General features: G+C 34.2%; 2 protein-coding genes across 2 annotated transcripts; one reads left to right on the forward strand and one right to left on the reverse strand.

Moving 5' to 3' along the window:
* Nucleotides 1-514: 514 nt before the first annotated feature.
* LOC111811541 (protein IWS1 homolog 1) lies at nucleotides 515-6,252 on the reverse strand. The gene is made up of 12 exons (XM_023698438.2): nucleotides 6,086-6,252; nucleotides 5,768-5,948; nucleotides 5,194-5,683; nucleotides 4,161-4,280; nucleotides 3,632-3,852; nucleotides 3,435-3,564; nucleotides 3,281-3,343; nucleotides 3,106-3,183; nucleotides 2,444-2,535; nucleotides 2,279-2,344; nucleotides 1,984-2,137; nucleotides 515-955 (listed from the first exon to the last, which is right to left on the reverse strand). The coding sequence occupies exons 2-12, from the start codon at nucleotides 5,785-5,787 to the stop codon at nucleotides 857-859; spliced, it is 1,533 nt and encodes a 510-aa protein (XP_023554206.1). The 5' UTR covers nucleotides 5,788-5,948; nucleotides 6,086-6,252; the 3' UTR covers nucleotides 515-856.
* A 4,481-nt stretch (nucleotides 6,253-10,733) lies between these two features.
* LOC111811177 (putative xyloglucan endotransglucosylase/hydrolase protein 30) lies at nucleotides 10,734-14,845 on the forward strand. The gene is made up of 4 exons (XM_023697926.2): nucleotides 10,734-11,042; nucleotides 11,154-11,254; nucleotides 11,737-11,945; nucleotides 14,221-14,845. Exons 1-4 carry the CDS (start codon nucleotides 10,832-10,834, stop codon nucleotides 14,741-14,743), a joined length of 1,044 nt encoding a protein of 347 aa, XP_023553694.1. The 5' UTR covers nucleotides 10,734-10,831; the 3' UTR covers nucleotides 14,744-14,845.
* Nucleotides 14,846-15,256: the final 411 nt, after the last annotated feature.

The following is a 15,256-nucleotide window of genomic DNA, read 5'->3' on the forward strand; positions in this document are numbered from 1 at the left end:
ACCTGCCATTTGAATCGGTATTGACATGTAGAATGGGACTCTATCTTAATTCTATTCGCATCTGATTAATCCGTTCTTCAAAAGATCTATCAGACTATGATGGAGTAAGATATTCATTCCGGTTGTCATTCATACGTAATACGTTTCTCATCTTTTCTGGAGTTTGGTAGGCTTTCCCTCAAGCGTCTCTCTACTCGGATGAGGTTTTCATACCCTCATAAAGACTCAAGGTTTTAAAAAGTGTTTGAGGAGGTTTTCATACCGTCATAAATAATGTTTCATTCCCTTCTCCAACTAATATAGGATAAAAAAAAAACAAAAAAACAAAAAAAAAAAAAAAAAAATCCATCAAACTACGACTCCAACTGTCTGAATTTCATAAAAAAATTTCAGTCGTAATCTGCACCCTTAAAAGTATACTGGAAACTGGACAGAAGGAAGACTATAAATAGGATAATGAAGAGATGACCAAAATGAAGCAATCATTTTTGCCGGTAGGGAGCCAGCCAAAGCATGACAAAACTTAATACTAGTTTTTGCACATTGATACATTCAAATATTCAGAAAGGGCGTGGCGTTAATTTGATTCCAATCCGAATCCGAAAACATACGACAACGATCATTTTGTACAAGTAAGGCTTTAAAGCAAAGCACATTTCAAGGGCAGATGAGATAAATATTTCAGAGATCTCTTGGAGAGTTTGTGATCATTGGATGGAGAAGTTTCAGTAGATGAAGGAACTGCTGTGCTACTTTCCGAGCGTTCGTCTCCTTCAATTATTAAGCAAACTGCAGGACTTCCCAGCCACGATCGGGATAGCAGAGTCGTTCGTTTGTTAATAAGTCAACTAACACATCACAAGTACTTGAGCATACCGCGACCCTCAACGCTGAGTTTTGTCGCTTGAAGCTGCTTCTTCTTTGGCGCCTTCAACTGCTGCAACTTTTTGTTCATCTGACATGGATGATAAAAAAAAATTAAAAAATTGAGTTCATAATGGAGCTTACAGTATGCAAGTCCAAATGAATGTGACCCTGACAATTTCTAATGCAATGATTCTCAATCTAATATATACATGCGAAAAAAACAGTTGAGCAGTTGGTCACAACATCTTATTGTGCTTCTAAGGCTGTCGCCTATTCTCTTCAAATATTGCAACAATGTCTTCTTTTTCTTTTAGATTCAACCAAGTTTACATTTTAGAAGTTTTTGGGGTGCTTCCCTAACCAGTCCTTGAGCCAAAAGCACCCTCTGAATGTTTTCATACAAATATTTTTATTAGGAAACGTTTATAAAACCAATTCAAACATGATTGTGAACTGGGAAGTTGTAACAGCCCAAGCCCACCGCTAGCGGATATTATCCTCTTTGAGGCTTTCCCTTTTGGTGGGTTTGGGCTTATATCGGCTCGCGGTGGGCTTGGGCTATTACAAATGGTTTCAGAGCTAGACACCAGGCAGTGTGCCAGCGAGGACGCTAGCCCCAAAGGGAGGTAGATTGTGAGATCCCACATTGATTGTAGAGGGAAACGAGTACCACCAAGGACGTTGGGCCCCAAAGGGAGATGCATTGTGATATCCCACATAGGTTGGAGATGTGACCAAAGTATTCGTTATAAGGGTGTGGAGACACGTTTTAAAAACCTTGAGGAAAAACCTGAAAGGGGAAAGCCCAAAGAAGACAATGTCTGCTAGCGGTGGGCTTGGACTCTTACGAGAGTGGTTCTGGTATGAGTGGGCTTGGACGGTTACAGGAGTGGTTTTGGCATCCACAACATACGTTTTATTTTCAACACCAGAAATCTCCTAACCATGAAGTAAGATTCCTAGCTTGAAGAAGAACATGTGAGATCATAGACATTTAATATCCAGTCCAAGAGCCCAGAGGTCCCTAGCTGGGGTTCAGCAAACTAAACACCTAAACCTTGAGGTTAGGAATTTATTCTAGTCATCCACCTTCGTAGAATAATAAGGAAAACTAACCTTCATGCGACGTTGATCTTGCACGGCTTGCTTAGCACGAGCTCTGATTTCATCTGGATCTATCTTAGATTGGGGACGGACAATAAAATCCAATGGTGTTGCTTCTGGCCGTGAAGCATGTTGTCTTGAGGATGACTGACTAGACTTGCGTCCCCTGTGCATTGATGTCACAAATAAAGATCTCACATAAAGAACATGCAGAAAATAGGCATTGAACAAGAATAGATTTGAAATTAGGATTAGAACTTAAGTGCACCAGGTACGCCACTAAATTATAAATGACATCAAATCTTACTGTGAGAATTCATCCAAGTCAAGATCCCCATCTCGAGATTCAATTCCAGCAGCTTTGTTTCCCGACCTTCAAAAACGTTTTGCAGCAGAGTTCCCTTAATATTTAAAAAGGAAACAGAAGTACTGGGAGAAAGAAGAAAAAAATATTGAAGATAAAGAACAATACTTTTTCCCCATTGGTCTTCTAAAGGGCACCCTCTCATCTTCCATATTTCTCATGTCCTCAAATCTAGTACTTTTGTTAAATATGGGTCGACTCTGCAATTACACGAAATGCCAATTTCGATCGATATGTTAGAAAGTTTGGCAGTAAAAATAATATATAAATCAGCAAGCAAATCCAGCTAATACATTCTTTCTTCCCTTGAGAGTACAACGTGAAGAAGCCAGAAAACATTATGATCTCTTACAAATAAAACAATGCATGATAGCACAATGAAATTGGAAGATACATGTATGGCTCTCATAGAAAGATGGGCACTAAAAAAGCAGGAAATAAGCACCAAAATCCCACAAAAATTATCTTTCTTACCTAGAGAGCACAAGCCCAATCCAGGAAACAGTAAGAACTCTTTGAAATAAAACAACGCATGACAGTGCAACTAAGTTGGACATGGCAGGTATTGCTGGAAACAACATCTACTCCAGTGTATGAAGGGAAAAAAAAACAAGGAGTAATTCCCAAATTATACATAAAACGACCCCACTACACCAAACTGGAATTCTGCTTCCAGCTTCTCCCTAATTTCATGCGAAACGGGTTGCAGTACCTTCTCGGACACATCACAAAATAAAAACTGCAGAAGAAAAGGAAAGAGGCAACATTACCCATTGATCTACTAAATCTTTTGCAAGTTTCCGGTTGGATGTGGTTTCCTCATCAGATTTTGATAGAAACATAATAACCTGCAGAATGTACATCATAATCATGCGTTGCTCCTGAACGATAAAAAAGGAAAGAGAAATCGGTTGGGAAAATCACTAAAGGTGACCTCACACTGACCTTTCCAAGGCCACTCTTCTTCAGCTGCTCTCTTCTATCATATTGTTCAAGATCTATTGGAAACTAAGAAAAAGAAATCCAACGTTGGGTGTTACTAAAATGTCTTCAATAACCATAATACTTTAAGCCATCAAAGAATAGAAATTCCATTTACATCAGTTAAAATCTTCAAGATTGCTTCCCGGATATTTATATTTGGCAAACTCCCATCTGGTAGAGGTTCAAGCCAATTCTTTAGAAGGGTTAGCACTCCGTGATCCAAGAATTCCTGTTGAAGCTGCTTCCTGTGAAGGAGAATCACAAGTTAAACAACATGTATAAAAATGGAGAGAAGACTGCATCAATACGTACTTTGACAGAACATCAGTCAGAAGTGGCAGCTTTTTCAGTTTATTAACAGCAGGTTTCCCCTGCCTGTTAAGGTCCGCATCCTCTTCGGCAGTGACCTCAAGCTCGGCCATCACATTCTCCACTAGCAATGCTATTTCTGCAGGACTTTTCTCATGCTTCTTCTTCTTCTTACCCATCTTGAAGAGATCATTAATTTCGTCATCTTCCTCACCTTCCTCGGCCTATTAGAATCCAAAATAGAAAAGTGGGTATTTGAAAGAACATCAAGGCCAGCAAAAATTTTAATAAGAATATCAAGACCAACAAATTACTATATATATTCAGTTACAGGTGCTGCTAACTGCATTAGGAGAAATAAAGTAAATACAGATCCTCAGATGAAGACAGAGTTCCAGTTTAACAAATTTGTACAATTCTTCTAATTATGCAATTCCACATATTACATGCACAGTCTTCAACTTACATGTGCCCATGAAAATATTAGACATAATTCATAACGTTATGTTGCCAAAAGAAAATTACTACTGACCTCAGGAGCATAGCGGGGAGAGCGTGGCTCATCATCACTTCCATACCGATCAGCAGGATCTACACCACTATCGTCTATAAAATTATCATCATCAACTGTTCTGGCACCTTCTTGATCATCCTATAACATCAATAGAAAACACAGTTTATAAACATCTAACCGGAAACCGTTAGTTTTTTCTATACAAATAATCAAGTTTAAAAGGCATTTAACATCATGAGATCATTGACACTTTATTCAATGGAAAGAGATCATTAATACTAAAGGCCAAGATGGAGAAGATGAAAGCACCTGACCAGTAAGCAGCGAGTTTAGTTTTAACCGTTATACAGTAGAATTTAATGCCATAATCAAGTACCATTTTGACAAGTCTGAAGACAATACAGACAATCTCTATCCAATGGTTTGAGATATAAAATGGAGGAAACAAATTAAGTTACTTTCTAGAATAAAAAATTTCAGTAGAAAAGCTGACTTAGAACAAATGTAGAGATGACATCATTCTACAAACTCAAGACATGAAGCTCCAAATATTTGTATCTAGCAAATAGTCATAATGCTTTTCTTCATCAAAAACAAAAGGCAGACCATCACTAAATATATGACATAAAGGTTCAAAAGGGTGATAAGCAATTTCGATTGCACTTTCTATGGTTACAAGGTTGCAAAATCATGAACCAAAGCAGACAAAATCAAATTCTAGAACTGCCATTCAAATATAAGGAAATATGTTACTGTGAGGTCCCACATCGGTTGGGGAGGAGAACAAAGCATTCTTTACAAGGTTGTGGAAACCTCCCGTAGCAGGCGCGTTTTAAAAACCTTGAGAGGAAGCCCAAAAGGGAAAACCCAAAGAGGACAATATTTGCTAGCGGTTGAGCTATTTTCTAGTGGAGAAAATTGAACTGGCAAGGCTTATTCAATCCAAGTGATAACAAATGGTTAGAGGCGCCAATTAGAGAACCTAAATCATTCTAGTAGCATTTGAGAAAAACCCAAGAAGAAAAACAAAAAAAGAATGAAGAATTCTTACATCAGAAGCGCCACCAGCAATAGTCTCCCACATCTCCTTGACATCCCCATCTTGATCCTTCATCCCCTTCCCCGAGAAGGCTTTCTTCGATAATCTGCTCTTGCCTCCACTACTACTACTTCCAAACTTATTATCTACTTTGAATCTCTTCTCCTTTTTCCCACTACTAATCGCCCTCTTCCTTTTCCTCTCCTCCGAACCCTCCCTCACAAACTGGTCCGCCGAGAAGTCCCTCGCATCATCATAATCGTCCACCAAATTAGAAGGCACAGTCTCCTTGCCAGCCAAACTCTTTTTGATCAACCTCTTTCTAGGCCTGGCCTGAGGCTCTTCCGCATCATAAACAGGAGTCTGAGATCGCTGTCGCCCGCCCCAATCACCAATATCCTCATCTAATAGTTCGTCGGGATTGTACGGTTCAGGGGATTGCTCACCGTCTGACTGTATATGGTCAAAGTCCATCAATGGTTCACCATCCTCGTCACGGTACCTGACACCAAAAAAAATACCCTATAAAAAAAAAGAACCAAATTCACACTTGCAAACCCTAATACAATCAAGTTAAATTACTCACGGATCATCTTCGTAACCCATTGACGACGATGAAAATTGCACGCAGAAATTGACGAAGCGGTAATCCCGATCGACGGGAAGGAGAACTCGAGTCGATCTCGATCACCGCTAAACCGCCTCAAATACAACTTCGCAACCGATCGGATAAGAAGAATTGAGTGATGCGTTTTGCGATTGATGAACTAAACAAAAACATCCAAATTTCAGCATTTTACTCAACAAATATGACTTTCGTGAGGGAGGAACTCGGCAAATATATGCAAATAATACCAAAAAAACAACAAAATCAAAAAAAATCAAAAAAATAAAAAAGACGTGCCTAAGAACGAAGAGGAAAAGCTTCAAAACCCCAACAATGGCGAGCTTCGGGACGGAAAGGAGACTGAGATTGACGAACAGACAAAAACTTCTGGGGGGAGCGAACGAAGTTGCTCCCGAAGTGCGTATGGCAAGAAGGCAACCGAAGAGGAAGTAGGAACTAGGAAGTTCTAAAGATTGGGTCTCGATTTTTTTTTTTAATTTTTTATTATTTTATTTGGAAAATGGCATTTTAAAAAGTTTTTTTTTTTTATTAAAAACATTTATATAATAATTTATTTATTTTATATTTTATATTTTATATTTTCCAATTATCATCTATTGAATTCAACATTTTAAATATTTTATTTCCTTCCAAATTCTAAGAATTCAACGAGCCAAACGAACAATATCTATTGGCCGTGGTTTGGGCTGTTATAAATGGTATCAGAGCCAGACACCGAGCGGTGTGTCAGCGTGGACGTTAGGCTCTCAGGGAGGGTGGAGTGTGAGACCTATAGAAACGAGAACGAAGCATTTCTTATAAGGGTGTGAAAATCTCTCTCTAGTAGACGCGTTTTAAAATAGTGAGACTGAGGGCGATACGTAATAGGGCAAAACGAACAAAATCTACTAGTGGTGAGCTTGGGCTGTTACATGTACTTTTAAACTTAATATGATGTATATGAGGGGTCTTCAATTATTCTCTGATCGTAATCTTGTCAAAGCATGACAAAGGGGACCACATAGAGTCAGCAAACACAAGAGTTACTCCTTCTTGTGTCACGTGTCTCATTCGCATTGTGAGACTATTAGGGCTAGACCGACTGCCTTAGTAGTTATCTATCACAGAAAACATACTCTACGATGTATGCCAGCAAAATCGAGTTGGAAATACGATGACATACACTAAGACTAGAACACAATTATCTGGATATCCCGAACTTAACCTAGTGAACGAGCTCGAAGAGACTAGCAAGCTAGAGAGAGCTTTATTTGGCTAATGTAGAAAAGTTAGAAACTGACCCGCTGAAAATTAAAAGTAAGCAGAAGAACCTAAATACTAATTAGACAAACGTACGACATAGGTTTATGGCGTTTGGGTACAAGTAGGAGCTTCTAGGGGCTCGATGTTGATTGTAGACCAGGTAACCACTCTATGTGAGACATTAAATCAATAACAGTTGTTTGCATAAGCTTTCAAACAAAACCCGAGGTTGACCAAAAGAGATTTAGTTAATCTTAGATACTCATGGTAAGGAAACTTAAGGTATACGTATACAACGTTTAGCCATAAGCATGTCTTGGAAGTAAGTAGTTACATGAGAACCAATTTAGTTCAGATGAGCAGAACGAGTCCTACCTGTAGTACGCAACCTACTATCGAGAATCTGGGTTAAGTAGTTTATTGATGGCTTATAGTAGAGTTTCAATTATATGTGAATGTGTATAAGCAATCTGATTAGGTTTAAGCGAGTTACTTACTAAGTACATTTTTATACTCATTCGTGTTACTTTTCCTTTCTTATAGGTGAGACCTGAGTATCAATTAACGACGATGGGTTATGAACCTGTTAGACTGAAGTTTCTACTAGACTCCAGAGTTCCCGCTGTCTGTTATTTCATGGAATCTTTAAATGTTGCTTTTTAGGACGAGTTGATTTTTGGCCTAACGAAGAGCAGAAACTAGAATCTGTTCACTCTCGTGAGACATTTGAAACGATTCAAGGTCACTTGTCTCTTATCCGTGGAGATCCATTTGTCAGTCCCTTACTTCCATTATAGTGAAAATTCAAACCTCTAACCTTTTGGTCGAAAAGACGTGTAAAAAACAGTTGAGTTATGTTGAAGGTAACAAGTGCAAAGACCTATGATACTCGAGCGTAGAAGTTAAAAAAATCAAATTTATAATTTTACCTAGGGTGAAAAGAAAGGGGTATTTTCGACATTAACCATCAAAGACTATGGTAATAACCGGGCTGGATGAGGACAGCTTGGAACTAGTGGCGAACGCCGTTAGTCTTGGACACGCTTTCTTGACGGGAGGCTTCCCACCGTCTCCGCCGATTTCAGACGGCTGGAATTGCAAATGGAAATAAAAGGCTCGTTTTTACCATATTACCCTTCCACTCATACCTTAATTACAAAACTCCCTCCCCACCTTTCATAGGCTTCTTTTATCATATTACCTTTTTTTTTTTTTTTTTTTTAAATTAACTTATTTATTAAATATAAATATAAATTTTATGTTTGATTAAATCGAAAATATTAAATTTTATATTTAATAAATTCATAAAAATTATTTTTTTTAAAAAAATAATTATTTGTTGTAAATAAATTAAATATAAATACCGAAAACTTTTATCTCTTTTTCTGTGCTGTAATAGCTGAGAAAATAATAATAATAATAAATGATTTATAACTATATTAATCTGAATTTATTATTATTATTATTATTATTATTTTACAAAAATACAAGGCTTAATCATTTCTTACAAATTACAGACATATATTAATAAAGGCTTGAAGGTGTAGGGTTATATTTTTAGAAAGTCAATAAAAATAATGATTTTATATTTTATTTTATTTTTTATCTAAATTTTAAAATTAATAATGCAAGTTTTTAAAACTCAAAATAATTAAAATTAAATGACTAAATTAGACCATCAAAATTAAATTTTATTGGATGGGAACACCTTGTCCTAATTTCGTCATTTTCCTTTTTTAAATATTAAAGGAAAAAAAAAAATAGAAATCTATTGTCACCAGCTCATTTAAAAAATTATATATTTATTTTTCTGATTTTTTTTCCATAGTTTTAATTAATAAATCATACCAAAATTATGGATTTTTTTAGTCATGATAATCGTATGCAAAATCCACGTCAATATATAGTACAAATTATTTTAATAAAATTATTATTATTAAAAAATAAAATTATTATCCCGTTCGTTTTAATAAAATTATTATTATTAGAAAATAAAATTATTATCGAGTAAAACTCAATTGATTTAGAAATTATTCCGTCCATGTGAATATAATTCAATATAAAATATTGATTATTATTTTTAAAAAGAAATAATAGTTAGTAACGTAACATACATATATATATATATATATATATATATATATATAGAATACGAGTGCCTGTGCATAGCATGAAAAGCTCTATAAAAAGGTCGTGAATAATTAAAATGTTCATAAACATTTATAATAAAAAGGTCGTTGAATCATGATGTGGTTGAATGCAGGACCCTCATGCATGTTGTATGTTATATGATCATAAATTATCTCTTCAACATGTTAGGTACGAAAACGTACACTATGATATTATTCACGTTTCTTTCCTTTTCGTTGGTTTTTTTGTAGCGTGAACTTGCGCTAGCCTGTAGTCAAACCTAAGTGGAACGTTAACGAGCCCGCCTAGTTGGTTCATGCATGTGTGTAGACAAGTACTTTGCATCCAACCCTAATCGAAAGAGAAAGTATCGTCCATAAAAGCAGTCATGAAAATATAGTAGGGAAACCTCTCCCTACTATATGCATTTTAAAACCGTGCGAGATACGTAATAGGTCAAAGCGATATCTACTAATAGTGGGGTTGACCTGTTACGTATCTCTCACGATTTTAAAATGCGTCTAGTAGGAAGAGGTTTCCACACAATGATTCGTTCCCCTCTCCAAATAATGTGCGATCTCACAATTCACCCCTCTTCGAGACCCAACGTCCTCGCTGACACACCGCTCGGTGTCTAGCTCTGATACCATTCGCAGTCCAATGATTAGGATATTTAACTCCCGACAAACACACGTTTCAGATTGTGAGATCTCACATCGGTTTGAGAGGGGAACGAAACATTATTTAAAAGAGTGTGAAAACCTCTCCCTACCTACTATATGCGTTTTAAAACCGTGAGAGATACGTAACAGATCAAAGCAGACAATATCTACTAATAGTGGGTTGAAGCTGTTACAGTTAAAATCCACGAGGTTAAAACGAATTTTTAGGTACTTTCACTTCAACCCGTCATGACAAACATATAGTAACGAACTTATTTTAAACCGAAACAGTAGGGTCGTTATTGTACTTTCTAAAATCAATAAGAATAGTATTTATCTTGTTTTAATTAGATAAATTAATATTTTAAGTTAAAACAGAGATTAATTAGATAAGTTTAAATTTGTTCGTTCTAATTTTAATTTTTATATCTAAAAATAATCATTATACAACGTGGAATATTAAAAAAAAAAATAGTAATTAAATATAAATATCTTAGGTGTCAAACTCCTTTTCGTGACTTTCAAATTAAGAAATTTAATCTTTTATTGTAAGCAATATGAATGGATAATCAAAATAAATACACATAAAAATAAAAATAAGTATAATTAATTAATTAATTAATTAATTAATTCAATGTTATATATATATTATAATATTCCTTTTATTCCTTTTATAAATTAGATTTATTATTTGAATAAAGGATAAGGAACCGAACTTAGAAATCCATCTCATGAAACAGTGGCTTTTCCGAAATATCGCGAAAAAAGAAGGGTAAATCTGTCATTTCCTGTTTAAAAGAATACACGTCAGCAACTTCTTAATTTCATCTAAGACTTAATTAAGCATTCAATTTCAAACCTCTCTTCTCTTCATCTTCCTCTTTTACGAACAATATTTGTGTGTATATATATATATGTGCAGAAGTAGAGAGGGAATATATACATATAGAGAGAGAAAGATAGATAGAGAGAGAGAGAGAGAGAGAATATGGATGCTTGGCTGTGTAGCAATGGAGGCTCCAATCTGTTTCTTCTTCGGATGTTGATGATCTTTTGTTTTTGTAATTTTGTTGCAAATGCTTCTTTCAATGTTACTACAATCCGTTTCAATGAAGGTTTATCGCCTCTTTTTGGAGATAGCAATCTTGTTCGTTCTCCTGACGGAAAATCCGTTCGACTTCTCCTCGATCGCTTTACCGGTATTGTTTTTTTTTTATTTGAAATTTCTCTGTTTCTGAGAGAAAACGTGTTTGAATTTCCGCGGTTTGATTTTTTTTTTTTTTTTTTTTCAATTTTAATGAAATTTTCAGGCTCTGGATTCATCTCGTCGAAGATGTATAATCATGGATTCTTCAGCGCCAGAATCAAATTGCCGTCCGATTACACCGCTGGAATCGTTGTAGCCTTCTACGTAAGTAGCGATTGAATGAAGTTTTGTTTAATCTCGCCTTAATTGTTTGGTTGCTGAGTAAAAGGAATCGTTGTAGCCGTCTACGTAAGTAGCGATTGGATGAAGTTTTGTTTAATCTCGCCTTAATTGTTTGGTTGCTGAGTAAAAGGAATCGTTGTAGCCTTCTCCGTAAGTAGCGATTGGATGAAGTTCTGTTTAATCTCGCCTTAATTTTTTGGTTGCTGAGAAAAATTAAGAGCCGCGAATGTTGAAAAGATAATTTCCACAAGAAATTTCGGTCAAACAGGAGTCGTAATCGTTGAATGAATTAATCGAACAGAAAACCTAGAAATGTATCGATTCAATTTCAGATTAAACAAACACTCTAAGGAAATTGAATGAGAACTTTTACTAATTTCATCCTAATTTGTTATCCTCCATGATTGCGAATGATGATCGCGGTTGAATTTTGTTTCGTTTTCGTGCATGTTCGTCCGGAACAGACCTCGAACGGAGACGTATTTGAGAAGAATCATGACGAGCTGGACTTTGAGTTCTTAGGGAACATAGACGGGAAGCCATGGAGGTTTCAGACAAATCTGTACGGAAACGGAAGCACGAACAGGGGGCGGGAGGAGCGGTACCGGCTCTGGTTCGACCCTTCCAAGGAGTTCCACCGATACAGCATTCATTGGAGCGCTCACAATATTATGTAAGTATATATCTCTATGGACTTTTCAAATACTAAATTACCTTATTTCTATGTTTAACGGTACTTTTAAAATTTTGTTTTCAGTTTTTTATTTTTTATTTCTAAATTCTTTAAGAGTTTTTTTGGGCTAATAAATTTGAAATTTGATTCAAACACGTATAGCTGATTTTAGCAATATAATTTAAAATTTTTAAAATGGTAACTTTCTAAATTTTACTTTCACATCAAATTTTATCTTTTATTTTAATAAAAAATAATTTTAATTAACTTTTACCATATATATGTATATATTGTAAATTTATTATTTTTTTTTTTTGTAAAATTGAAAAAAATGGTAACAACGATCTTAAAATTTTATAATATTCTGTATAATATTTGTAAATTTCTAATTTTTGCTTGTCACATCAAATTTTATATTTTATTTTAATAAAAAATAATTTTAAAATTCAAATGTATATTTTTAACTCATTTATAAAGTAAGGTAAAAAATAAAGCATTAAAATCTTATCAAAACTTACCCAAAATTTGAAGTATATTTCGTAAATTAACTCTTAAATTTGAAGTGTATTTCGTAAATTAACTTTTAAAACGTATATATTTCGTTACAATAACTTTTAAAACGTGTATAGATATATATATATATATATATATAATAAATGGTAATGGTAATTGGAAAGGGTGGATTGCGTGTAGAATTTGATGGATGGCGATGGTTGGTTTGGTTCCATCGTGAATTGAGTGGCCATTAAATAAAGATCGACATAAATTATTTTCTGGTCATTTTCAGTTTTTCTTTCTAAATCGGTTGAGGAATTTCATTATTTCAGTTTTCCTTTTGAGGAATTGATTACATGAATGGTAACTGAGAATGACAAATGATGACTTTCTGGTTTTCTGGTTTGAAAAACACAAAGTATTATTTGTTTGGTTCTATATTTTTTTCATTTTAAAATTAAATCTTAGCTAAATTACAAATATTAAACTATTTAATCGTTGATCATAGAAGGTAAGTGTGATGCATTTATTATTCTAATTCATTTATGAATCATTTTAGTAATAATTGAAGTGATGAATTTATTAATTGTGAGTTCCTATTAAGTAATTCCCTCTTTGGTTTGTTTGTCATTTAATCTTTTGATTTTGAATCGACATGGTGTTTTCTAATACCATATGATTGAATGAACTGCATGGTGCAAAGTCAAGAGTCAGCATCTTTTTATTATTATTTTTTTTAGTGTGAATTTGTGAACAAAGCTACAATTTTGGATCACATGGCAAAGTAAACACTACCCATTCACAAAAGATGGATCCATGTGATGCCATTGCTTTGCGTACTCTTTAAGACTTCGGATAAGAATTTTTGTTTAGGGTCTCCTCTTAATTCTTCCGCTCCCTAATTTATCACCTCTCTCTCGGAAATTGTGATGCGTACTATGATAATAAGTTCGTTATTTAGAATTAATTTAAACTTTTAACCTCGAGAAAAACAACTATATATATATATATATTTATTTATTTTTATTTTATTATTATTTTTAGTTATGTTTATGTTGACTTGCAACATAGTTATTAATATGATGTTCACGTGTGTTTGTGTGTATATATGTATGTATATATATACATAATTATTGAGCTATGTTTTGGTTGACTTAGAACATAGTTATTCATATGATGTTCGTGTGTGTATGTATGTATATATGTATATAATTATTGAGCTATGTTTATGTTAACTTAGAACATAGTTATTCATATGGTGTTCGTGTATGTGTATGTGTATGTGTGTGTATATATATAATTATTGAGCTACGTTTATGTTGGCTTAGAACATAATTATTCATATGATGTTCGTGTGTGTATGTATGTATATATGTATATATATAATCATTAAGTTCTATGTTCTACGTAAACATAAACATAGTTATGATGTTCGTGTGTGTATGTATGCATGCATATAATCATTGAGCTATGTTTATGTTTATGTTGACTTAGAACATAGTTATTCATATGATGTTTGTGTGTGTATGTATATATGTGTATGTATAATCATTAAGTTATGTTTAATGTTGACTTAAAACGTAGTTATTAATATAATATAATATATATATATATATACGAAAAACAACTGTAATATGAAGTTCACGAGAAAAGTAACTATATGATAGAAAAATTTGAACCTTTGACCTTGAGAAAATTAATGTACGTGTACGATTGAGTTATGCATAATTATTAATATGATCTTCGTATTTTTTTTTTTTTTTTTTTTGAAACTCTGTAGATTTTACATTGACGAAGTTCCCATTAGAGAAGTGGTGAGAAATGAAGCAATGGGTGGAGATTACCCATCAAAGCCAATGTCTTTATACGCCACAATTTGGGATGCCAGCAATTGGGCAACCTCAGGAGGCAAATACAAAGTTAACTATAAATATGCACCCTTTGTTTCTGAATTCAAGGACTTTGTTTTGGATGGTTGCACCTCTGATCCCATTCAAGAAGTTCTAGAAGCTTCCAATTGCACCAAGCTCAACGCCCGTCTTAACGCTCGAGACTTTGCCACTATAACCGCGGGGCGTCGCGCTGCCATGCGCAACTTTCGCGAGCATTATATGTACTATTCATACTGTTACGATTTACTCCGATACCCTACTCCGCCTCCTGAATGCGTCATTATTTTAACTGAACAACAGCGTTTCAAGAATACTGGAAGGCTAAAGTTCGGCGGTAGCCATCGCCGTCGCTCGAAACGGCGCAACAAGAAGAACCCAAGTGATTTTTTGAACAATGAATCTAGTATGTAATAATGTGTGCGCACGTAAGTAATTTTTTAGTCTGTTTATAAATTTGGTGTATGTTGTTTCAATAATAAACTTTTATAAATATATTTGTTTATTTTCAAATTATTCTCAGCTTCTTATTGTGATTTTTTATTTGATTAGGATAATAATTATAATAAAAATTAGTTAATTTTTAAATATCATTATGGGTTAATATGGTAAGTAATTAAAACTTAATATTTTCATGCTATCAACAAAGCCACGTGGATAAATTAGTTAGGGGATGTAACTGTCTAGGACAGCTGTACCATGCTTCTATGATTGATGACCCATGCCACGTGGACTTTTGATATTGACGTTTGCTTCGAAGAGTGGAGTATTTGCTGGTCACATGAATTTGGATTAATATTTTTGTTTATTTAAATAATTAAAATGATTTATTCGTTTGTATTTTTAATTTAGTTGGCATGATTTGAAAGTTTGATTTAATCACTTATATTTAGAATTTTTTTAATTATACGATATATTTAGAATTTT

The sequence above is a fragment of the Cucurbita pepo genome, chromosome 15 (genome assembly GCF_057944985.1).
Source record: "Cucurbita pepo subsp. pepo isolate OVF chromosome 15, ASM5794498v1, whole genome shotgun sequence".
Taxonomy (NCBI): domain Eukaryota; kingdom Viridiplantae; phylum Streptophyta; class Magnoliopsida; order Cucurbitales; family Cucurbitaceae; genus Cucurbita; species Cucurbita pepo.